The sequence below is a fragment of the Clupea harengus genome, chromosome 1 (assembly GCF_900700415.2).
Source record: "Clupea harengus chromosome 1, Ch_v2.0.2, whole genome shotgun sequence".
In the NCBI taxonomy this organism is placed as follows: Eukaryota; Metazoa; Chordata; class Actinopteri; order Clupeiformes; family Clupeidae; genus Clupea; species Clupea harengus.
Genome location: NC_045152.1, coordinates 26,070,209 through 26,096,635, shown reverse-complemented (window position 1 = coordinate 26,096,635; position 26,427 = coordinate 26,070,209). Strand labels below are relative to the sequence as shown.

Genomic DNA, 26,427 nt, shown 5'->3' with positions numbered 1-26,427 from the left:
GATCCTGTGTAGAGATTGGAGCAACTTCCCGAAGGACAACCATCACTACAACACTCCACCGATCTGGGCTTTATGGCAGAGTAGCCAGTTGTAAGCCTCTCTTCAGTGAAACACACCCCCGTCCAAACCCATTTGGAGTTTGCAAAAAAAAGCACTCTCAGGTCTCTGCTCTGATGAAATCAAGATTTAACTGTTCGGCGTCAATTTTAATCTTCATGTCTGGAGGAAACCAGGCACCGCTCATCACTTGCCCAATGGCAGCATCATGCAGTTGGGGTGTTTTTCAGCGGCAGGGACTCAGCGACTGGTCAGGGTAAAGGGACAGCTGAACGGAGCAACATCTCGTTTCAAATATGTTTATTGTTTATGTTCAAATATGTTTATTGGGAAACACATCATTGGCAGCAACATGTTTCCTTTTCATTTCACAAACAAAAACAACAGAGAAGACAAATGTAAACAAACATCACACATCATACAAAAAAAAAAGAACACACCCAAAACAAACACCCTCCCACCACAACCCCCCTCCCTTCCCTTACCATAACCCACCCATCCCTCCCTAGGAGTGCATTTTACTTGGGTGTCAAATGGATTCTCTTTCAAGATGAGAGACCAAAGGTTGCCAAATTTACTGAAAGTCCCTCAGCTTGTCTTTCAGAACCAATTGAACATCTCTGGAGAGACCTGACAGAGCTTGAGAGGATTTGCAGGGGAGAATGGCAGAGAATCCCCAATGTGATATTTCAGTTTTTCCTTTTCAATACATTTGCACAAATGTATAAAATCCTGTTTCCGCTTTGTCGCTATGGGATACTGAGTGTAGACTGATGAGGGGGAAAATGAACTAAAAAATGTTTAGCATAAGGCTGCAACATAACACAATGTGAAAAGAGAGAAGGTGTCTGAATACTTTCTGAATGATTGTATTTCAATAAAGGTTTTCTTATTTAATCTGTCACACAGAGTGAATGGTATAATAGCCTGCTGTATATTGAATAGTTCTATGACGTTATTACGTTAAACAAAAACAGTAAAAAATCTGTTGATGCATTGTAGTCCAGATAAACAAAATGTTTTGTATTTGTATTTAGTGCATATTAGTGCAAGCTGAAGTGCTTCCTATAACCACCAGAGGCTATCATTCACAACTTTGGAAAGAAGTCATCCCTCCACCCCTCCCCCAAATCTTGAGAGGGGCGGGGTGACGACAGAGGCGCGCTCTTGGGCTTTACGGACGCGCAAACACAACTGTGCTCACAACTCTAGAGCCACTGTCGCTGGTTCTATGGCATTGCACTCAGCAAAAAGGAGTTCCATTTGAATTCGTGCTATGGATATTATTTGTCCCCGCCGGAGTCATAGGGTTACGTTTTCAGACTGGGAATACAATCCACGCCAACTGTTTTGTATTTAAACGTTAGCAGATTTTCGGAGGCTGTGCATCACAGTCATGGAATGCGTGCCATTGTGGGGAAGTGGGGTTTTAAATCTCGCCATCCACTCTTTGCATCCCCCAATATTTGTTCGCTAGCTAGTTATAATCCCCTAAATTAGCGAAAGTCAGGGCACTACCGTGACAGACAGAATAAGAGTTATATGTTCGTATTCTTTCGAATAGAAGCAGTACGCGACCACATAAATCAAAATTGTTGGACTGGAGCGAGCAATTCTTTTGATCTGAGAAGCAGCTAATGTAAGCACCTCTACGCGAGCTAACCAACCAAGCAAGAAGTCGTTGGCTAGCCAGGGAGTTCAAAAGGCATACCTGACCAGGTTGTTTGTAAAAATGGAGGCTGTTATTGAAAAAGAATGCAGTGCACTTGGAGGGCTTTTTCAAACCATAATCGGTGACATGAAGGTAAAGTAAATTCTAACTGCAGTTTTATTGGACTTTACTTGTTCAGTCATAACCTATCCTTTTGGTGGATTTTGGTGTTAGAACTCTATTTCTATGTAGGGTTAAGGTAACGTTTGTGGTGGGGTTACGCAGGCAAACTAATGCTGGTATAGAAAACTTTGAACAAACATCGCTAACTAACACGTGCCTTACCTAATTAAGATGTTTACCTCTAGCTAGGTATGAAGATCTGACGCACCATTGACGATGCAAAATGAGCGGCATCAGCTAAAGCCCAGTATTCAAATAGGTTGCAGCCTACCCACTGGGTCGTTGCAACGTAATTTGGGCTAATAAAGTTCTTTGCCATCTGTGTGATTTACCTATAAGTTACTCGGGTCATGGTAATGTCATAAGTCACACAAAAAAAATCCTGACTTTTTTGCAACAATCAGTCTGACGCATCTCCTTGGCACAGGGCAGCACCTGACAGTTGCTCAACAGTAACAAGAAAAAACAACTTCCTACAATCTCTTGGCTGTAGCACACCTGCTCTTTTGGAATGTTGTTTTGGCCACCCAGGTCATCTAATGGATATTCTAATGGATATTCTGCACTGCCAACTTTTTGAATGTCAACTGTTGGGTGGATGCTTACAATGAGAAACATTGTCTGACCACAGTTAATGGTGTCAAATCCAATCCTCAATGTCTGTTATCTCATTCTGTTAGTGCCATGCTTGCCCTACAGCTCTCTTGCAGGTCCCATGAGTTTGATTTCGGCCATTGAATCATTACGCCATTACGGATATGTAGTGATAGCAGTGTTTCTCTACCACTGCTCTCTTTCAGAGGGGTGCTCTGGTCTTGTTTTTTGCCAAGTGGTAAATTGTAATAATAAATCTGTAGAGCTGGCAGAACTGGGCTAGAGAGAATATGCTGTACACCATTAAGGAGCCTGAGTCTCTTGGGTTCTTGAACACTGAGAGCAAACATATGCAGTCTTGAATATTGTACGGGGAAACATAGACCAGTGTATGCCTCGTTAATTCAGTCTTCGAAAACACATAGCTTAATTTGTTTCTGTTGGAGTTGAGGAGCCTTTATGGTTCGCCCATTCCAGTAGGAATTATGTTGAATGTCATCTGGAATAACAAAGGGGGTGCATGCTGCATGCCTAGCCTCTCTCTCTCTCTCTCTCTCTCTCTCTCTCTCTCTCTCTCTCTCTCTCTCTCTCTCTCTCTATCAGGTATTCAGACTTACACACACACACACACACAAACTTAGCCTACTTACTTACACACACTCACATATTTTCAGTCAGAATGCCCCCCCCCCCCCCCTTCTTGACATGGGTATAGAATTGCATGTCAGAGTGACATTTTGAGAGTGATGGCAACAAATCAATGCCAGACATCTCAAGCTCATTTCTGCACCCCAATCGTATAATGGCTTGCTATAGCAACAAAGTCTTTTGGAATGTGAAATATCTCATTAGCGCTAATTATGACCCCTTAGGGCAACCCACAAGGGTCAAAATGTGTTGTTTAAAGAGACCCACCCTGACTCATATAGGCTGGTATGGCAGTATAGTGTGCCCTGTTCCACTGAAATGTTGAGTGACCGTCCTATCCCTCTGAGCTCAGCCTAGTTTCAGTGCTTTTATACTTTTGTGTTTGAGCTCTTTTTAACTTGCAAGTTTTTGAGATGTCTTGTTCTTTGTCCCCCCCCCCCCCCCCCTACAGAGCAGTTATCCGATCTGGGAGGATTTCATTAGCAAAGCTTCAAAGTTGCAGTCCCAGCTAAGGTGAGTTGTATTTGTCTGATCATCAGGATTGCGCCAATCTACTGCCTTTTGCAGAGTTGTTAGTTGTGATGAAGATGATGACAGGTAACGAGACGGAGCATGTCCACACCAAATACTAGTCCCAAGGACAGTGCAGAAGACCGTGAAGGGGTCTTGCTTCAGTGTGGTTGTTTTTTTTTCTCTTTGCTTTTGTGTCAAGGTGGAGAACACATAGAGAGAGCGCTGTCCTGCCTGTAGTTCTGGTCACAAAGCAAAAGGAAGTGCTCAGCATGAGAAAGCAGAAGTGGCAGGATGGTCCCCATGGTTCCCCATGTGTTAGTTCTGCCACCATCACCTTGCAGGCCATAAATCTGCCACTTAATTGCATCAGAAGTCATTGACATTCGAGTTGTTTTGGTTTCAGTTGGGTTGTGTTGTCTGGTAGCGTGTCTGGCATTTCCTCGAATGTTCAGTGTTGGTGTGCTGTAAGGTGTTATTACGGAGAGATGAAGTGTTTTTTAAACACCGCGTGCAATCCAGGACAGGGTGTCTGGGTGGTTGAAAGCATATTGGTGTCTGATACTCCGCTTCTGGAACATTCTGTGAGGGTGGAACGGCACAGCGCTTGAAATGGTGGCTCAGAGCCTTCCAAATGAAGCCCAGAGGCAAAAGCTCTGTAATTTAGTCTGTCCACCAGAACTACAAAGCTCCATAATTACTGTTTTTTTGGTCATCTCTGCTTCTTTTCCTGTGGTGTAACCTCAACTCTCTGGTCCTCTCTGAACTCTGTGCTTGACATTAGAATCAAATCAGTAGATTTGTAAACAAAATATTTTCTTAGGCAGGCCTGATGGACTTTTCCCTCTAGAGCAGTTTGGCCCACCCACAAGACTACATCTCATGTTGGAATTAGACACATGCCCGATGCCTTAGACAAGAATAGGACCCAGTCTATGTTCATCCTATGTCAACACTCTGTAGCCATGGAACGTGTGTGTGTGTTGGAGAGGGGCGGCAGTGAAAGTTATTTGAGTAGTTTTAGTTCACACACGTTTCACGCTGTTGTTTTCAACCCATCCTTTGACCTGATTAACCATCCTGCAGCTGAAGCCAGAGGCTCTATCTCCTCCTGAAATAGAAAAGAATTAGGAGATCCTCATTTCCTTTGTCCCAGGGAGGAGGAGGAGGGTTTTTATTCTGAGAGAGAGAGAGAGTATTTTTATCACCCTGCGAAGAAAGAGCTGCTCCCGTGTTACCTCCTTTGCATTGCTGTGCTGTGTTGTGTGGCTGTCTGTTTTAGCAACTGGGCTCAGCTAAGGCTCACGTAACCCCTGTCAGATGGTGGTTGATGTCGAAATGGTCGGTGAGGTTTACAACCATCTCGCCTAATTGTGCCACAGAATCTGGTGGGTAGACCTAAACTAGTGGGCCACACTGCGTTTGCAGTATTTGGTTCACAACACGCCCAATTGGAAGCACGTGCCGTCCAGTCGTGCACATGACCTTACTGTTTTGATCAGACAGTGCTGGAGTCTGCACTAGCCCTCTCGCCCCCTCGACTGCAGCTTCTCTTTCTCGGTCCTCCCCTCTCTCCCCTCTCTCGCTCAATCTCTCGCTCGCTCGTGGCAGGCAGTGGAAACCCTGAAACACATGATCAGATTTCACAGTTGTCTGCCCCCGTCAGACATTCCAAACATTGAGGAGAAATCGCTATGCCGAGTGCTTTTTTTTTTTTTTTTTCTTCTTCCTCTCCCTCTTCTTTTCTTTTTTTCCCCATCATGATGGGGTTGAGTATTTGACTCGTGATGGAAAGTAAGTTACTTATCACTTACTGTACACCTTAAAGCCAGCCTATCAGGTGTTATAGAGGGTATGATGGATAGAGACAGACAAACCCCATGTTGTTTGTTCTAGTCAGGATAAAGGCAAGCAGTGCATTGTGGTCGATTGAGGGAGTCATGGTCCTGTTCGCCTTAATGCATACTACGCTCTGTGTTCTTGTTTCACCCACCCTTTTAACTGTCCTATTAAGAATTGCTGCTTTTCTCTACAAGCTTTTTACTCAAAACCTTCACAAAGGTTAAGAGCTATATCATTTTGGCTGAGCAGACCTGTAAGCATTAGCCTCTATTTGCTCTTGGCTGTCAAAGCCTCGCTGCTGTGGTGGGAAGTGGATAAGCTCAACCTTTGACACCTGTGCTGTGCCTCTGCTTGTCTGTTTCTCCAGAACCACGGTGGTGGCCACCGCAGCGTTCCTCGATGCCTTCCAGAAAGTGGCCGACCTGGCGACGAGCTCTCGAGGTAAGCAGTCACAGACGTGATGGGGCAAGCTGGAGAGGTGTCGGGGGCAGACCTCCCAACAGTTTAGCTTATATTTGTTACAAAAAAAGACTCCTTTCATCTACACCTACTCGATATGTCAAATGATATGATCCATCAAATGATGTACAGTATGTCAAATGCCGTACATTTTGTTTATCCATGTGATTACTGTAGCCCAATCGCTCAAGTGTATTCAGGGGTCAGTGAGGATGCGACAGTTCAAATGTCTCTGAAGAGGTCGTAGCTCTGTCAAACCTCTGTCTGTATGGCTTTGTATCATGCTGGTGCTCTTTTTGCCATTTTTATTGGGTTATTTTCATAACTCACACACTTTCATTCGCTCCGCTCACTTGTGTTCTTCCTGGGAATTGATTGTTCAGTTACATGCTTGATTATACTGCAGACATGAATCATTCAGCTATAACAGGCACACTTTAGATGGCAGTGTGGACATTTTGTAATGTGCGCTTTAACACATTGATGCTATCATTAAAGCTGGACACTTTTATATTTTGTATCCACACCACTCGTATAAAAATAGACACACACACTAAGACACACACACACACACACACACACTCCCCCACTCCCTCCCAGCCTGCCTCTCGAATGCCTAAAAATAGGCAAGGCTCAGAGAGACATGCACATTCATCAAGCAAGACAGGAGAGAGATTGGGAAGGGTAGAGGGTCCTTTAGCTCTTACATCCAGTGATGTGCGTGACTGTGTGTGTGTGTGTGTGTGTGTGTGTGCGTGCCTGTTTGTGTGCGTGCCTGTTTGTTTGTGAGTGACGTACCAGTGCTGGAATATTCTGCTGACTCACTTGCAGAGACTCATGCAGGTAGCTGGCAGTAATGGTGCAGCTAGCTGTGGCTGTCTCCCCCTCTTTCTCTCTCACACACAGAAACACACACACACACACACACACACACACACACACAAACAGTGTCCCTACATAGCCAGAGTTTTTTTTTGTGTTTTTCACAAAGGATCACATTGATTTATTACACACACTTTTACTTTGCCACATGATTTCTTGAACCCCTTTTGGCCTGCCTCTCAATGCAACAGTGTGTAGGTTTGAGCCTTCTGAAGATATACTTTTGTAATTAGCTATTAGCAAGCAAATTCATTTTCATATCACATGCTTGTGTGACGTACAGACACACACACATTCGCCCTTTCCCAGTAGCTTCCTTGGCTTTTCACCCAGTAGTTTGGTGGTTGTGGCCACGAAACCTCACTAAAATGTCAGAACACCTTTCGTCACACCATAACCAAATATGTGGCCAAAATACATCCGTTGACAAGCCAGCTTTTAATCAGTGCCAACCTCCATGGTACCAACTGTTCTTTGGTTGGAGTTTGTCAGGCCAGTGACCTTTTGGTTAGTCAGCTCACTAGTTTTAGACTTAAACTCTCCATTCTGTCTCTTTAAATAGCACTTAAACTGAGCCCAAGTCCTTAGCGGTTTTGTGTGTAATCCCCTAGATTTATACAGTACAAAATATGCTGTAAGATAAATACACCAGCATCCCAGCATGTTATGCCCATAGTCCCCGTTTGTTGGGGCTCGTGTGTTTGACGTGTTTTAACATGTTTAGCTGGTTTAGCAGAGAACAGAGCAGTCGACAGTACTCCCAGTGTTTCCTCTTGTTCATGAAGTCCTTCTTTCAACATGTCGATGTTTTGCATCGGGCTTGTGGGTGTGGAAATGTCTTCATTTCAGTGTTTAGTTTTTTCCCCTATTTGTTTTGTTGGCATGCTTCTGCTATGCATCAGCAGCCCAGCTAACAACATACTTACCTGAGAAAAGCTGATGAATGACTCTTTCAACGTCAAACAGTGAACATCGAAATTTTTGTTTTTCAAACAAATCTGGTTACAAGGTACTGGACTGTCCCCCCCCCCCCCCCCAAATCTTAATCAATTTCGATTTTTGTGAAAATGGTTACACATAAAAAAAACAATCCTCTCTCTGTTTGTTCCCTGGTTCTGGGGTCTGTTGTTTGTTGACCAGTGAGACAGGTGACTTCTAGCTAGCTTTATTCGTCTTCCAACAATTGTCTGTTATCTTTCCTCATTCTGTTATGCCTTGATAGTAAAATTGCGATAGGGAAGTGGAAGTCACGATACACATGATTAACGTGTGTCAGGAGACACAGGTTCACCAGCTCAGTGTTCAGCTTCAGCTCTGCTGTTCCTCCCAGACAGTCCTAAAATTGTGTAGCCTTCAGCTTGACTTTGTTGTTGTTTTTGTGGCATTGGTCACACTGTATAAGCATTGCTGCTTGTAACCAGGAATGGTAAGCAAGTGAAAGTATCACAAGCTCGAAATTTCCTGTTGGCAGCTACCAAAAGTACTCTATTCAGCTATTCATCCCCAGCTTTTCCATAGCGTATAGGGCACATATACCACTTGTATACAACAACATTAACAGACACACACACACACACACCATATGGAAGTAACCAGTGGCTCTCTTCCTGTTTAAGTCATGATTTTCCATTGAGATAGAAGGCTTATAATCTGATGTCTCCCCGCGTGCCCACAAGGGTTCTGATAACTGTAATGGCAAACATGTGCTTTGAGCAGAATTATGTTTGTGTGTGTTTTTTTTGTGTGTGCATGCGTACGCTGTTTGTGTATAATCACTGACTTTCCCAACTCTTTGCAGAACAACAGGGTGCCTGTTTATGCTAAGACTTTATTCATTCTGGCTTAGTATCAAGTCATATTAATTTGATTGTATATCCATCTCCTGAATTGGTCAGTCCTCATTAAGTTGTTTACTTGAAGTGTACACCCGTTGTTTTATGGCCCCTGTTAGCTTAATATTTAATGTCAGTGCAGCTATTTGAAATGTGGATGCACAATTATCTACAGGCGTCTCTTTGAAGAGGCCAGTATTTCAGGAGAGCAAGGTCCAACCTAGAAATTCAAGTATAGCAGTATTTGAATGTAAACCAATAAAAGTGAAAGCAGGTTTATGTGACCAACCAAACCAAACCATACCCCACCCTTGGCATATTATTTTCTGTGTGCACGGGGCGTGTGTGTGTGTGCGTGCGTGTGTGAGCATGTATGTAGGCACGAGTCTTGTGTGGAGGTTACCCTTTGGTCTTAATCATATAGCACAGCTGCAAACCTACTCAGGCTGGTGGCCTCCTGTCTGTGTCAGCAGACGCCTGCTGTTTTAGCCATCTCCTCCTGCACTGCGCTGGAGCCTCTGCAGGGGTCTGGGCCTCTGTGATCCCCTCACCCCATCACACTGCTAGAAGGGGGGGGGGGGGGCTGGAGCAGACATACTCCTCCTCCCCCCCCACACACGCACACAGGCCCACGTGCAGGCATAAACACTCCCAGGCTGAGCTAAATCACTGCACTTTGCGACAAATATTTATCCACGGGCTCCTCAGCTGTCCTCATAGCTACCCTCATAGCTTTTTTTTATCTGCTGTTGGGAAAGAGCATACACGTCACACGTTGGCGCTGAGGCTGACATCAGTGATGGCGTTTTCAGCTCAGCCCACCCCTCTAGCAACCTTCTGGGGTGTCGGCGGTCTCCATAGAAACCGCCTGTCTCGTATGAGGCAACCGGAGAAAGGGAAGCGATCTAGTTCTGCACGTTTGGACTGATCCCCCCCCCCCCCACGATACAGCTGTGCCGTGCCATCTCTGAAACGAGAGCTGGAGTTATGAGGTTATTAGAGCAGGATTATAATAAGCTGTACAGCTGTGGCATCAGTGGGCATGTGCCGACGGCACCCCGCTGTCTGCTGAGGAGCAGGAGGACGAGGACGACGAGGAGGAGGAAGGGCCTCGCAGCTGACATGCCCACCCACTGGCCTGATTATAGTAGTGATAGTAAACGTAATGACTATTGCAAGTCATTTGTGTACACCATATAAAAAGGTGCCACTTAGAACCCTTAAAGGATTTTCAAAGCGTGTGTCTCCTGTGGAGCTATTAACCAGAAGTGTGCTTTGCAAGAACCTATCATCAAAGGGTAATTGGGAGATTTTTCGAAGAGTGCTGTTGCAACTCTTTAGGGAGAGCTGCCATAAATAAAGTAGAGCAGGGAGGGCAGACGAAGGGGAAGAAGAGAACGTGTGCCGGAGTCTCATGCAGAGTGAGGTCCTAGCTTTTGTTGACATAAGTCAATATGTAAATATTTAGTGACGCGCACACTGGGTGTACAGCTGGGTACTTTTCCACCAATTTTTTTTTAGCGCTGCCCTTTGCCAGGTGCGTTATAGATGGGGAAGTCTGAACACTACTCACTTGAATAAAAATAAATAAAAAAAATAGCTTTGTGTCTGGTAGAGCATAAAAATAGCATTTTGCTGCTATTAATAAAACACCAAACTATGAAAAGCACCAACCCCACCTAGTAGTTTAAACCATCCCTGCCGCACAATTGAACGATATGACAAACGTGTTCTTTATCTTTCAAAGGTTACTTTTATAACCTGCTATGAAAGAGTTATTATAGTCATGTCACTCTCAGACACTCTCAAAAGCACAGACAAGACGGTTTCTGTTGAGAGGAATTTCCCTCCTCACCGGAGTCTGTTTGTGACGCACAGATCAGATGGTTTGTCACTGAAAGGCCTGATAATGGAGCGATATCGTTTGTCGCACGTCACACTCACGGAGATCTTTTGCGCTCAAACGTACACAAGCCGCGCCGTGCCCTCGTTCACGTAACGGCTGAGATGAGCCAAGGAATGGGTTGGACTTTTCCATCTCCTCCATCTAAGCTGGGGTTCTCCATGTGGTGTGTAGAGCGGAGATCGAGTCGTGCCCTTTGTTATTCAAATCAGTTATTCACGCTGGATGTGCAAATGACTGGGATCTTTGCACTTATGATGACCTCTCCAACACGTGATAAGACGGGTAGACTTGCAGACTTTGCACCGTCTGAGTCTATCTCCTCGACACTGAATTAACTGTCAAGAACAAACAACACACCCTAAGCGTTCCATAGTTGGAATGCTGTATACTTTGTTTTTGTTTAAAATCGGTGGAATGAGATTGCTGTTTTCATGGGTGGGGATTGGAAAGTCATAGTAGCCAAAAATCAAAGATTGTGAAGGACATTGTGTCGCAATGTTTACTCTGTCTGACTAAGAGTTGTGTCTGTTTAAACATGTCTATCTTTTGTTTATTTTTGCCTTAGGCTAAGACACACCGCTCTTGTTAGGCTCATCAGAGTAGTGACTCAAATACTATGGCATTTTGTTATGTTCAAGATGTCATCACGACAGGATATCATTTACTCTTTCATCATAGGTACACTGGTCATGGTAAAAATGTCCCAACTTTGTATCAAAGTTTGTTGCAACTTAAACCTATAGTCAGACCGTCAGTTAGGCCCTGATAGATTGGGAATTTCAACCGGGATTCTGTGCAGTAGTTATGAATTCATTTTGTGATGTTTTTGAGGGTGTGTTTGTTATGTGTGTACATGGCTACAGGTTTGTTTAGGTGCACAGTGCGTGTGGCTCAAATCAGACCTACATACCCTGATGTAGTTCTTTCCTTTCTGTGTTGCACAAACATTAGACAGTGTGCCGATTTACCAACTTATTTTGTTTACTTGCCCTCTTATCAGTGTTTGCCCATAGCTTTCCCAGTTTCTTCCCGTCCTTCTCCCATGTCTCTGACTGGTCTTTTATCAGTAGAGTTTTCACAGGCCTCTTGACTGGAAACCGCATGACTTGTTTACCGCCATTAATTATTGAATTAGAGTTTGCTGATTTGATCACACAGTTAGGGCCAGTCTTCAACATCGCTCTCTTCAAAACCTGAATCTCAATCGCAGTGTGTGTGTGACCTGCACTATACTATGCTGGTCGCTTTGCATGTGGTGTGACATGTACACAAGCATGCTATCTCATGAAAGCAACACGCAACAGACACACATGCTTCATTTGGCCTTAGTGGAAGTCATGTGCTGGTAAAGAGGCCTTTCAGCTTCTTGTTTTTCTTTTAAAGCCTGGCTCCATTTTTCCCATAGATACCAATGGCGCTCAGATCATATTTTCCCATAGATACCAATGGCGCTCAGATCATATTTTCCTTGAATGGATAATGGATCCCCGTGGCTTGCTGAATAGGCCTGTGTGCATGTCTGTCTAAATGCTCTGGCTTTATTATGGGCCATTGTGAGCCAGGCGAGGGGCCATCTTGGGCCTGCATAGGCTACTGTACAGCCCCAACAGTGGAGGCCTTTGTGAGGTTCCCTTGACGTTCTCCAACATGAGGCCATGCACCCCTGTTCGGGCCAGCGCATGGTGCCCATCTGCCACGGTGTTTAATGAGTGAAGATGAAGTCATAGTTCGGAGATGAAGCCCGGGCCAGAGGGTCTTGTGGTCTCTGCGCTCACACTGGCATGATCGCCTGCCTGGATGAGGCCCTGCCCCTGCCCCTGCCCAACACTGGCTCTGGCTCCGGCTCCAGATCCCTCTGGAATCTTGGAATAGAACAGGGAGGGCTCATCTAGGAATGGAGTAGTCAAACATACCAGCACTACCAGCATTAAGAAACTGAGGAAGTGTCTGTCTGTGTGTGTGTGACGGCTATTAAAAGGACTTAAAGGCATCAGTTGAATACAATAATGCTTAAAAAGGATTATCTTCACATGCTTTCATTTGGCCCATTTAGCTATTGATTTCGTTCTTTTTGCCCACTTTGATTTATGCCCTTGAAATCCGGAGCCGTGTCTTCTGTGAGTAATCTGAATGAGCCTCTTGAGACTGAGGGAGAAGAGGGCTTGAGTTTTCCCCTCCGATTATCCAGGGTCAAGACTAATCCACATGTTGGGGGGAAAAGCTATTGCATCCCAATTCTGTCTGGCTGTCATCCTGTGAGAGAATATGGGGCAGATTTAAGATTTGGGTCAAGTCGACTTTGTACTAATCAGCCTACTAAATCTGGAGTGAAACAACACGAAAATAGTCAGTAGAAGTGTTGTATGAGTACACTTACATTTGTACACTTAATGGACTACAAATTGTGATTATGTGTGGCTCAGGTTTTCTTGACAAAAGCTTCAGCAAGGGACTTGCATTGTGTTTTTTTTTTTACAATTTTACACGCATGCCATTAGCATTAACTGGAGTGACCTTTTAAGGTCGCAAGGTCACAAGAGACAGAGTTGTTACACCACATTACTACAAAGAAGACAGAAACCCTTGTGTCTTGATAAGTCAAAGTTTAGAGTTCATCTGGGACACTTTACAGGCCTACTGAAACCTGTTTTGCTCTCCTTAACCAATCAGCCCTGGTCTTACAAACTAATTCATTTGTCAGACTAGAGCTGCAGATTCATAAGATGTACTGTATGTCTTCTTGCAGATTTGAGGGATTTAAGGGCTTGTAGACATCCCCTGATGGTTAGTGATTATTCAGCATAACTCAGATGTTATCACATTGTCTACTGACATGCTCTTGGTGTGAGGATATCCCTTGGTCCACCGGTTCTAAAAGGAAACTCGTTCTATTTGAATGAATGTCGGAGTATCGGTGACTGATATAATCAGTTCTGCTGTTGGTGGCACACACTGATGGTTGTCAGTGAAAGCTGATAAAGCCGTTTGCAATGAGTGAACACTGAACCTGGCAGTCAGGGAGGTCATGCTAGCAATGTGCTGAAGCACTGTTGAGAAATGTAACATCAGTACACAGAGGTGCACAAATCTAACTGCTTTGTTTACAGTCTTGGCCTTACTTCTTGGCCCGCTGTGAACGAGCAGCTTCTGAAAAGAGTAAGGCCTTGGCCCCTTGTTTGGCCATGCTATGCTCGTCCTTGTGTTTGGCTTCATTTATTCGTGTTTTAATGAGTGAACAAGCTGTGAGCTGACAAGAATGTCATAACAAGGCTAACGTGAGCTGTGACACATTTTCTGGCAAATAGCCCACCGAGGGGAGTCGATCACTGTTCATTGGGGGGGCAGTGGGAAACGAGCTGCTCTAACACATTTGGCTGTGACCTGAAGCCACTGTGCCCACTGCCCCCGCCAGCGTAAGGACTCCCCCGGTTCCTAATTGAGCCAGGGAAAACTGGAGCTGGCATGTTAGTGAGCGTTTCTCACTGGGTTTAATTAAGATAATGAGTCATTAGAGAACGGCTCGGGTGGTCTGGTCTTGCCAGGCAAGCCAAAACATTTAGCTGACCATGGAGCTGAAAACATGAAAAGCCTCTTTTTTTTTGCCCTTCTTGTTTTGCCCACAATGCATGTTGCGTGTTGGTGATGTTTTGAGAATACTAGCTTAATACTGATGTGTCTAGTACACTACATGTTGTTGTGCTCTACGTGTCTAAACTCAGTAACCATCTCTCATGACCTCCTTAGCATTTTAGTGTTGTGTTATTATGGTTTTATTATGGTTTTATTGGTGTAGAAGTACACCTGCACCTGCATCTGATGCTAACTTTAATCTAGTAACATTTTAACTGAGGCTGTGTTTCCATAAAAGCTCTGAGGATATGTGGTCTCTACTTATTCAATCTCGTATTTTTATGAAAAATCTCTCCAGTCTTTCGGTCATGGTTTTAGGAGCGAACATGCCTTTCCTCTGCAAATTCGATGATTTGGAGATGGATTTAATAGTGTCTTGCTATGGAACAGATCTGTATGGGAGCCAGATCTGTCTGTTTTATGCCCCCGATTGTAATAGGTCTGTATCAGCTCTCTTGGGAACCTGACAGTTCAAGAGAAAAGAGAGAGGTGCGTGTCGGTCATGTATCACAGCAGTGGACCTTTGAGACCTCTTCATTTTGATAACAAAAGACAGGAAGCATGAGTAAGTGCTGATCTTAGATAGCAAACTGACTGGAGACCCCTGCCCCTCCCCACTTTGACCAGCCTGTTATTGTGCAAGAGGAACCAAAAGGTCAAGTATAAGAAATAAAAGTAATGTTAGGCATGCAAGCAAGGCTGAGATGAGACCAATTTAATGAAAGAGGGGGGGGGGGGGGGTCTGCCTAATGACTGGAAAAGGTTAAAATTTGACTGGATTTCCCTGGTAACATTTCCTTAGTTTGAAGCAAGAAGCTTTGCATGTGTTATAGTCTTGCAAAATAGGGAAGAATACAAGAGCACAAAGACAAGAGTACATTCAAGTACTCTTAGACAAAGAAGCTGCGATGAGACCCATTTTATGAAAAATAATCAATCTGGTCTAAAGTTTAAGTTAAGACTTTAACCTTTAGGGTAGTCATTAGTCTTAAAACTTTAAACATGAAGTAGAAGGAGAAACAGAATTTTTCTCTTGGTACCATGATTGTTGGGGGCTTAGGCTAGGTCTTGAGCAGGCCAGCTGAAGTCCATCTGCTCTTACTTTGTTGTGGTCGTGTCCTGGACTACAGGCGCAGCGTCACGGTGTTTGCAGGCACGCACCAAATGCAGCTCAGGTGCGGAGAGGCTTGCCGTGTTTAACCAGAGCCAGCAGTCCCTGCCCACGCTGTTGGAGGCACACCAAAGCCGTGTGGAAGCAGTAGTCGGTCTCAGAGGCACCACATGGGCAGGGTCCCTGCGCCCAGGGGACGCATTAGCTCCTGCCTGCAGAGCTGCAACTGCAGGTCCTAATCTGTGAAATCAGTGTGTGTGTTCGTGGCAGGAACCCCTGGCTCTGTTCCTGTATTTATCAGCGGAATGGGCGGCTGGCCGCTGCACTGCACAGCACAGGGCCTTATCGGGGGTGGGGTGGGGGAGGGGGGTGTTATGGAGAACATCTGTGCCACGCTCGTGGGTGGGGGTGGGGTGGAGGTGATCTCCTGACCTACAGTTAGCCCTTCTGAAAGGACACGGCCAGGTGCGCTTTTAAGTAGGGCTTATCTTGCTCACAAACCCAGCAGATTTGTTCAATTGGGTGTCCAGTGGTCTCATAGAGGAAGAATGTCTCTAGATTTGTTGTGTTGAACGGGCTGTGCTGTAACCTTAAAGATAAGTTGTCGTGACTACTGTTTTGGAACACTGCTGTACCACAATAGAAGCAGTGGTTGCCAAATGATATTTCAAGAGCACCATGATTGGTCAGTTGGAAGTCAGTTTTAAGTGGATTTTCTTCAGTGTACCTTAGGATCACTAGCTTTAGTGTGATGGGATACTTAAGTTATGAAAACATAATTACAGTATATTTTTAAAGCCATTATATGGTGCCGTACTGTTCAACAATACAAATTAGGTTTCCAATACTGGAATTTGACTTGTAGTAATTAGAACATTTCTAAGTATGCCACCATGAAATTTAACAGGGGAAGAAGTTTTTACTGAAGCAAGCTCTGCACTGTTGTTTGTGCGTGCATACATGCGCGCTCTTTGTTTTTGCTATCATCAGAAGCTTTTCGAGGAGGACAAATATGTCCGCTCGTAAGAGACTCTGGCCCACGCCTCATTGCTCCCGTGTGCGTAAGTCATTCTCATTTCGCCCTCCGAAAGGCATTTGTGATGGAAGCTGATAGACGTGACCAGAGATGGTTATCCTCCCAGACACACTGCACTCCCGATGAATGGCATTAGTGTGGATTGGATGGAAGGGGGTGTTTTGCCTTCGCCCAGCGTAATCCTCCACGCAATTAAAACAGGAAAAGCTGCTTTATTTATGGTAGGTTCCCCCCAGAGCCATTGAGAAAAGTGTGTGAGACGGGGAGTGTGAGCCTGTGGTGTTTTCTGCGACTGTGCGCTCACACATGAGAGGCCGGCCGCAGCAGCAGCAGCAGCAGCAGCAGTGGTGGTGGTGGCGGCGGCGACTCCTGAAAAGCAGTATTTATATCTGAGGAGTGGCGCGCAAAAAAGTCACAAACAAGTTAAATGTCAGGAGAGCGAGAGCGGCAGCGCTCCACTCGGGGCTGGAACAGTCGCTGTTCTGTGTGTATTGTAATGGGCGCTGGAGGAGCGGAAACAAAAGTAAGACTATCTGAGCGCCCAGAGAGGCCCTCCGTGGGTGGGAGGGAGACTGTATGAAGGCAGCCCGTCTGAATAGAGGACTGTGGGTTCATGTACAAAGAACACAACTGACTAATTGACCCAAGACGGAAGGCATTCATGAAGTTTGCCAACCCAGCCCAACCCAGCCCATCCCCATCCCCCCACTCGCCCGCCCTTTTTTCTGTTTGGACATGATTTCTTTTCTTTTCTTTTTTTTAGGTTAAAGTTAGAATAAAATGTCAAAGAAACTAGCTTTTCATCTCCTCTGGAAGAGAAAATCATGTTAACTCACTTGGTTTTACACATTCTGGTCAGCTAATTGGGCCAGAGCCTCAGAAGCAAGGCTGTGTGTGTGTGTGTGTGTGTGTGTGTGTGTGTGTGTGTGTGTGTGTGTGTGTGTGTGTGTGTGTGTGTGTGTGTGTGTGTGTGTGTGTGTGTGTGTGTGTGTGTGTGTGTGTGTGTGTGTGTGTGTGTGTGTGTGTGTGCACGAGAGATGTTAAGCTCTTCTGCAGTCAAGTGAAGGTGCCTCCCGAAGGGTCATGTGCCATGTGGAGTAGCTTTTCCAGACGTGTTGACTCGAACATGTTTGTCCAGCACACAGCAGCTCCCTCGCCTCTGGAAACTTGGGCTGTAGCTACGTGGAACTTCCAGGAGGCACCCACCCCACTCGCTCTCCCATCTCCTACTGTTTCCATCCAGCCTCACCTCCCTGTGGCTCTCCTTCTCCTCGCATTGAGATGACAGCCATCACTCTCATGTATATGTCATTATATCTAGCTTTTGTGCCTCTACCGTGTGTAAGCTGACACTCAGCTGCCTTAAGAGCGCTTTAAACGGAGGAAGCAATATCTATGTGGCTATGAACATCCCCCCCCCGTTCATCTCCATTTGCTGCCTAATCGACACGGGTGAGGCAGGCAACGGTCTTTAGGAACGGTCTGTAAGCGAGTGAAGTTTCGAGTGGGACGCGCTCTGTGAAACTTTGTTAACGATAGTGTTGTTTCCCATGTTTGTGTTCTAGAAATCTAGAAATGCAGTAATGGTTGGTTTATTTGTGTGATATTAATGCGGTCTGGTTTGTGTTTGCAGGGGGCACCAGAGACATCGGCTCAGCTCTGACCAGGATGTGTATGAGGCACAGGAGCATCGAGGCCAGGCTGCGGCAGCTCTCAATGTAACGTATTTCCAATTCCACCGCCATCACCATGTCAATGATACTCTCAATCACCTCACCTGTCTTTTATAGTACCATAAACTAAATGACTCTGTTGAAAAACGTTGAAAAAGATGTAACAGAGAGCACAGAGACCAGAGCTGTGCTCTTGTGAGAAGTCCCACTTAGGGCTCAGTGGGAGTGAAAATTAGAGGGAGGACCCTGTCTCGGACTGTCAGTAGGCCCTGCTGATTTTTCCGCATCTTCCCGACGTCCTTCGCACTGTCTTACACGCAGCACACAGGAGTGTAATTTGAGAACGGTAGTTTGGAGGGAGCGCACCCTGCATCTCGCCCGCCCTTACTGTAAATCAGAGGCCTGTGGTTGAGCTGTTGGAGAATATATATATAGAGAGAGAGAGAGAGAGAATGAAGGAGTGAAATAAAAGGCTGCAGACACAGATGCTATTTTAGCTTCATTCCTGCAGTGGAGTCACACAGTGCCCTGGGACAGGCAGGCAGTTGGACAGCCACATGCCGGCTCACTGCTAAACACCACAACTCCAGTGGCGTGGTTTAACAGTCAGGCACTAGACCTCTCCATTTCAGGATACATTCAAGCTCAAATCCCCTCTTCTTTTTCCCACCACTTCCTCGTGGAGTGGGGGTCATGTTTGTGTCGGCCCAAAAGCCGTGCCTGTAGCTCAGGCTGTGAGTCCTCTTCTCAGGGAGCATACTTGCATGATTGACCTCTTGCATGAAGTTATATGGTGAAGGGCTAAACGACTCTTGTCTGGTTCACTCACAGGGCTTTCATGGACTGCCTCGTCAACCCACTGCAGGACCAGGTTGAGGACTGGAAGAAAGGGGCCCACACTCTGGATAAGGACCACGCTAAAGGTGGGATGCCCTGTCTCCACTAGGCCTTTCCAGGCCATTTGTTCTTCTGTCTTATGGCCAAATGTGACTGATTGACAATAAAAAAGATAAATAAGTCACTGTATATGATTGGCTTTCTATTACTTTTGTAACTGTAATGCTTTTTTTGGGTTTACAGAGAGAAAAGAAATTATCTTTTAGATGAAAACTGTGTTGTACAGAAAAGAGCTAGATATGGAAACAAGTGTTGCCTATTACTGTTTCACATTAAAACATGAAACGATCCCCTAATGTCAGAGCACATATGTCAGGACAAGGATTACACATGACTTATATTTAGTATGAGAGCCCATGTAATCTCTCTTGGTCTAAAAGACCATCCCCCATCTTAGTTTTTATGTTGAGATTGACCCCCATAATTTTGAGAGACTGTTGTGTGTGCATCCTACAGAGTATAAGAAGGCCAGACAAGAGATCAAGAAGAAGTCCTCCGACACCCTGAAGCTGCAGAAGAAGGCAAAGAAAGGTAGATGAAAACAAAGAGGTCACCCTTTCACGCACACCCAAGTCACCCCTTCACACACACACACACACACACACGCACACACACACCCCTTCACACACACCAAGTCACCCCTTCACACACACACACCCAAGTCATGTCAGTTATCTTCATTTGAGGCAAACAGATGGCAGCAAACAAACGCCCCCGGCAGTTTGCCCAATAGAGACACCCAGTGACCATGAGACACTTAAAACAGATGTGTTGTAGGTCAGCCGGTTCGTTGAGTGCGAAGGGACAGACAGACAGACAGACAGACAGACACTATAATGTGATTAATTAGCTCGTAAGAAAACTCAAAAGAGAACGCTTTACCATTGACATTTGCAATTTTTTGTGTCTGAGAAAGACAGCAATTTAAATGAAAATAGTGTGACTGTAACAGCCAGCAAACGTTCTTGCAGCAGTTGTCAGTGAAGTTAATCACAAAATCTCTGCAACATTTACTCTGCAGCAGAGAAGTTGTAATATATTTGCATTTGCAAGAGATGTTGGTAATCTATTTGCATTTTTTTGCTTTGAGGATATTTGTAATGATATTCCCCCTGACACGATGTTCACAATGTTTATATTAACCTACATTGAGTAAGTATAGAAAGGGCTTTATATATTCTAGACAGACAAGCCAAACTTTCATCCAATTATACAGTATCTACTACAGATATTGGTTCTTCATTCAATGTATCTGCCTGTTTAGAAATGGAAGCTACCAATCCTCAAAATCATTTGGTATATGCGCCACCTCTGGGTATTTGATAGCATGTGTGTATAGGCACTAGGCCCATGAGCGAATGTAGACTGTGTGTGTAGGCACCAGGACCGTGAGCGAGTGATCTGTTGTGTGCAGTACTGTATGTAGGTTGGGGGGCACGAGGAACAGGGAACAGAGGAAATGACAGGACATGGAGGCTGGAGGTTGAAAATTCTGCCAGTAAAGGTTCAGCCAAAGATGACTAAAGGGGTCTTTAACTAGAGTTCAGGAGCAACCAGCAGGATGCATAGCTGTAATGCTTTGGCCGAAGCCTTTCAGGGAGCAGGATCGAGGTTGTTACCATGGAAATTGTCAACATGGTAATAGATATCACTAAACAAACACACAAATCAATGTATCACTACAATGTGTATTGCTAGAGAGTCACACCTGTGTGTGTACATATATATATATATATATATATAGTATAAGTTCTATTCTAATAACATTTAGGCTTGTCTGTCTGGGAAACACCTACTAAGAGGATGGTGACTCAGGCATCTGACCTCGTTGTTTTCCTCTTTTACACTCATACTCTCCCTTTTTCCCGGCCAGTGCTGTTTCCAGCTGATACCCTGGGTAAGTCCCTACCCTCTCACCCATTGCCCCTCCTCACCCCCTCACTCCCCATCTCCTCTCTCTGTGTATCTGTGGAGTTGATCAGATTTAATATGCAGTGATCCAAGTCTGTGCTCTCGACATGGATCCTTCTTAGGGCTAGATGTGTGTGCACGCACAACCTGGCGACTCAAAGCTGAAATCAAATCATGTACAAATTTCAGTCCTTGGAGGAGTGAGTACATTTTCAGTTAGTCACTGCGGGCTTGATAATCTGTTTTTCGTCCGCAAGTGAGAACATAAGGACATATAACTCCTGTCTGAAATGTTTTGTTAAACATTATTTTTCAGAAACTCACTTTGTGATTATGGTGAAGCACCCTCAAGGTTTGTCTACTCTGAGAGAGGGAAGAATATTTATATAAGCTCTATGACACTGCGTTGCTTGTAACTGTTATTGAATAAATAAACCACACACTGAAGCACCGGCAGCAATGACTACAGAAAAATCTTACTTAACTATGGAGATAGATTTGAAGTATTTTTTTAAACAGCCATGTCCTGCCTAATTTACTTTTTAAAAGGCCTTATCACACTAATGCTTGTTTATGCACTCACAAGTACGTGTATACTGCCACAGCAATCCTCTGAATCTTCTTCACAATAAGAAAGCATAAAGTAGCTTATGTAAGGCCTTAAACATGAGTTTAAAAAGTGAAAATGCACTCTTCCCTGACATAGTCCTAGTTCATTGAGGCTTCCTCGCCATCTTTCTAAAGTAAAGCTCAGAGCTCAGCTAACCCTGAGTTAGCCTTTAGCTAGGTTCACCTCTGCTCTCCCTTCTCTGTCGTTGTGTCCTCCTGCAGTGTTCCCGTTATCAGATGTGTGTACACAAACCTTGCAGCCCTGTTTGTGGTGTTCTGCATGTCTGCATATGAGCGCTCTGTCCCCCCGGTCATGAACACTCAGTCATTTTGTGTCCCCGTCTGTCAATGGGCATGTACCAATGCTGTGGCACTAGCTGTGGGAGATGCATGGTGGACCCCCGTATTCGCTAGTATTTCAATGTTTTGGTTTGTGTCGGAACAAAGAGATTCACAGCTTGTTGTCATTTCCCCTGTGTAGATGATTGGAACTATGTGTAACCGCAGTGCTGTCCGAGGATATATCTGTTAATCATTATGTTGTTAGGATAAATCATTAGTTTATAGACAGATTTAATGAGTCATTCATTCTTAGTCAATTATTAGCCAAGCTGACATTGTCATGATATGATGAGCATCATCTTTTTCTGTATCCTCTCATCGAAATGTTGCGGTGGACTGATGACTATTTATGATTCTGCCACAACAAAAAAATGATAATAGCCACACAATGAATGGCAACTGAATGATGCAAAACACTTGTGCTGTCTGTGGTTTCAAACAAGGAAACGGCAATCTAGACGCATTTAATAAAAGGACACAGACATAACAGCAGCTCTGGTTTAGTTTAACAGTAACCCAAACTGTCATTTTATGTGGGGAACTCCAAGTGATTGGTACCACAAGAGCAATTGAGAACATGTGCTGGATGTCATTTTTTTTCCGCCAGACTCAAGCTATTGTGGATGGAGACATTCCATGTGCATTCCATGGCCAGAGAGGAATACCGCATCCAGTGTTTCTCACTGGTCTGAGTCTGTGCCACCTACCAAGCTGCCTTCCTGGGAATGACAAGTTTTAATTGCATGTTTGTGCACTTCAAAGCCATATTTGCCTCAGAGTATGCGTCTGAAGGCCAGGGGTCAGGAGCTGGGTTTCGACGTTGTTTGCACTCCCCAGTGCTGTCATGCTCCATCTCCTCGGACCGCCCTCCTCCCAGAAGAGAAGGGGGAAACAAACTTAGGACTCGATTATTTACTTTTCTCTGATCTCGCCAGTGTGCTTGTGAAAACCTTTGGGTGGATCTATAAGAACTCTTGATTCAAGATGTGGGTCAGCTTTTGTGTAAACGGACTAATTGTACTTCACACACTTAACACACAGTCGGCCACTTTACTCCAGGTCTCCGCCGTAAACCTCGGCCCTGACTTCAGGCTTAACTTATGGCCACATGTACAGAATGTAGAGAAGCTTTAAACATATTCCTAGAAGCATGCAGAAGGCTGACATTGCCAGTTCATCCAAACATGGTCCTGTTCAAGGTTGACAGAGAGTGTGTTTATATTTTGACCGTGCCCTTGGGAGGTGTAGTGGGCACTTGGGTGCATGCCAGTAATCTTGGCAACAGTGAGCCCAGGGTGAAGTAATGTACCATGCACTCGGAAAGTACACTCTTGTAAATTAGGGGGGAAAAAACTCGTTGCAACTTTGGTTTTTGATCGCTGTTTAAAGCCAGCATGTTTTTATGTCATTGGTTTTTCCCAGCTCTCTCACCTAAAATCTAGTCTTCCATGAAGAGAAGGAGTACTTTAGCCTTTTTTAATGAGTGTTGCCTGAAGTTTTCTGCCTTTCCATTTAAGAACATAGTGAGCATAATACACCCATCCTGTGTTTCTACTGTGGCACACGGCCACATGGATGTGTAACCATGGTTTTCTCTCTCTGTGTGTGTCTGTGTCTGTGTCTGTGTGTGTGTGTGTGTGTGTGTGTGTGTGTGTGTGTGTGTGTGTGTGTGTGTGTGTGTGTGTCTGTGGCAGGCCGTGGTGACATCCAGCCTCAGCTGGACTCTGCCATGCAGGACGTGAGTGATAAGTACCTGCTGCTGGAGGAGACGGAGAAGCAGGCGGTGAGGAAGGCCCTGATCGAGGAGAGAGCGCGCTTCTGTGCCTTTGTGTCCATGCTGAGGCCCGTGGTGGTAAGACACGCAGCACAGACCTGCACGCATGCATAACACATGCTGAACATCACTAAGCCGAAATATCAAACCCATCAAACATGCTGTATTAACTCATAGTGGTAAAATGCAATGACCGTAGTTACTTATAATCTCTCTTACTCAATGTTCATGATTAGATAGTAAGACCCTACATTTGTTAGAACCGAGTAGCGCTGTAGACCTTTTAGCAGATGTATTAGCAAGCTATGTGCGAGCTGCGTTAATGTGATGACAAAAAGGAAGCACTGGGACTTGCAATCCAGCAACAACAATGGTTGTGCCTGAAGAGCTTTGCATTGACACTGCAGTTGAATCCAATATATCAGTAGTTATCAAGAGTGGATCAATTCTTTTAAAACTTAAAATGAAGGTGTAAGCCTTTCTCCACAGAGAAGATGGGGCTCTTTTCCTTATATGGTTGGGGAAGAGTTTGCTGCATATTACACCAAGACTAGATTGCTTCCAGTGTAGTTCTGGTCTCCACCCATTAGTGCCACTCCCATCCCAAGCCAGTGCCTGTGGAAAGATACTAGACCATAAGGGAACTAGTGAAAATTATGGGATGGCAGTATCACACAGGCTCATATTCCTTGTTCATACATTAAACAACTTTTTTCTTTTGAAGTCAGATTGTGAAGAATGGTGTTGTGATTGTGTGTTCTAGGATGAGGAGGTTTCCATGCTGGGAGAGATCACTCACCTGCAGACTATTTCAGATGACCTGAAGTCCTTGACTATCGACCCACATAAGTTGCCCCCTGCCAGTGAGCAGGTAAATGAACTCTAGACCCGTGGCATCTCAGGTAGCAGTGAAAACAGACGGTTAGATAGATAGATTGCCAGGTCCTGGCAAAATTACAAAAATGTGTATTACTTTGTATAATACACAATACATACGCACCCACAGTAGTTATTTTACAGACGTATGAAACCGATGTATTGAATAAACTAAGTGCGTTGTTTGTGTGTGCAAAAACCCATATTGTCTGGCTCACTGAGCTAATTCCACTTTAGGTTTTAGAGGTATTTGTTTAAGAAAAAGATTCTTTTCCAAAAATGACACCAAACTGAACAAAAAACACAAATGACTAGTCATCATTAGAGCATGTCACATACATTATGTTTTGGAATGCTTTTAAAGTAAGCAGGAGAACCAGTTTTTGACATCTGCTCCCCGCCCCCACCTACAGGTCATCCATGATTTAAAAGGCTCCGACTACAACTGGACCTACCAGACGCCCCCATCCTCACCTAGCAACGCTGTCTCCAGGAAGTCCAGCATGTGCAGGTACTGACAGAATGCCTTGCTTCATAAACTGTCAGATGCATGGCCAAGGCTGTGGTGAATGTTCTTAAGCGAAACAAGACAATTAGGATCTCCTCCAACACTTGTCTACCACTTTCACAGCAGTGTTTTTGTATTTTGCATTTTCCTATTTTTATAATTCCTATAATGTACACTTGGTGATATCTTAGTGGAGGAAATCTCAGGTGAATTCAACTTGAGTGAGATTTTTGAAAAGTTTGCTGTCTGTTTTAGAGCCTACATTGGAATCGTTTTCCTGGGTATATTTGTGTTTTTGATGAGGCCTGCTGATGTGTTGATGCCTGCTGATGTATGAACATCTCCTCCTGCTCTCCCTCTGTCCTCTCCTTCCCCCGGTGCCAGCGGCAGCCTGAACAGCGTGACCAGCAGCGACTCGCGCTCCAGCGGCTCCTACTCCCACTCGCCCTCCCCGCAGTATCGCTACCGCAGCTGCACCCTGCCGCCCCACACCTCCAGCCGCCTGGCCTCCATCTCCTCCCACGACTCTGGCTTCATCTCGCAGGATGCCGGCCAGTCCAAGTCCCCCTCGCCCATGCCCATACCCATGCCCGCAGACGCTGGCCCGCAGGTAAGGCAGACCCACGAGAAGAAAACACTAGTGCATACCCAATAGTGAATACAGCTGTTAGAAATTCTCTCATTACATCAAAAGTGTACAAAGTCAAAAGGTGCTGCTTCACTGCTTTGGAAAGCAAATAGTAGTCATTTTACATTTTGATCGATAACAATTAGCTCAGGAAGCTCAATGGAAAGCTTTATCTAAACTACACTGACAAAATCATGTCTTTAAATTAAAAACTGTATTCCTTTATTCCTTCCATGTTGCAAAGGGCCCTCTTTATGACAGAGTAGGAGAACAGCCCAACCCTGTCTCCTCCACTCCCTGTGGGGTGTGTGCTTCACAAACAAGACCCTGGGGGTTCCTCCTACATTCCCACTGCACTTTAAATGCAATACCATACTTCATGTCAAGATCCCATAAGATCCCATATAGAAACTACCAGGGAGCCAATAGGCTTCAAGTGAATGTCAGTGACATGTGGTCCCATGTGTAGCATGGAGCTCCTTTTTCCCACACACACAGACAGACTTTTAGCTTCCTGTGTCTCCTCTCCTCTCCTCTGCTCTGCTGGGCCTGGAGTGGAAAAATGCACCACCCTGAGGTTGTGAGCCCCGTTTGCCCTTCTTATTTCCCCTTCCATGAGCCTTTGTGGCAGCCTTCCCCAAACCAACATTCTAGTGCCACTACACTGGCTCACATGCCTCACCGCTCAGCATGACCTCACGTCGGGTGACAGGAGTGCGCTCCTCATAGGCTGGAGGTTAAATGAAAGCCCAGGAGGTTGAGGTTTTGGGAGCAGAGCAAACGCTCATCATCCTTCAGTCATGTGAAGAGCTGATTTTGGTAGGCGACCGCATCTTTGGCCGAGCTGCTTCCTCCCGTCTGGCAGTCA

General features: G+C 45.0%; 1 protein-coding gene across 2 annotated transcripts in view; it reads left to right on the top strand.

The window, feature by feature from the left end:
• The first annotated feature begins 1,238 nt into the window (after positions 1–1,238).
• Positions 1,239–26,427, top strand: part of LOC105899269 (protein MTSS 1-like) — a 30,456-nt gene continuing 5,267 nt past the window's right edge. The window contains exons 1-11 of one of the 2 annotated variants that reach the window (XM_031573573.1): positions 1,239–1,861; positions 3,585–3,646; positions 5,853–5,926; positions 17,975–18,059; positions 18,846–18,937; positions 19,368–19,442; positions 20,785–20,808; positions 23,468–23,625; positions 24,311–24,418; positions 24,837–24,934; positions 25,316–25,541. In XM_031573573.1, the coding sequence (XP_031429433.1) occupies positions 1,790–1,861; positions 3,585–3,646; positions 5,853–5,926; positions 17,975–18,059; positions 18,846–18,937; positions 19,368–19,442; positions 20,785–20,808; positions 23,468–23,625; positions 24,311–24,418; positions 24,837–24,934; positions 25,316–25,541 (1,074 nt within the window). In that variant the 5' untranslated portion in view covers positions 1,239–1,789. The remainder of the gene's footprint in view (positions 1,862–3,584; positions 3,647–5,852; positions 5,927–17,974; positions 18,060–18,845; positions 18,938–19,367; positions 19,443–20,784; positions 20,809–23,467; positions 23,626–24,310; positions 24,419–24,836; positions 24,935–25,315; positions 25,542–26,427) is intronic. The other variant, XM_031573582.1, reaches the window with a different exon arrangement.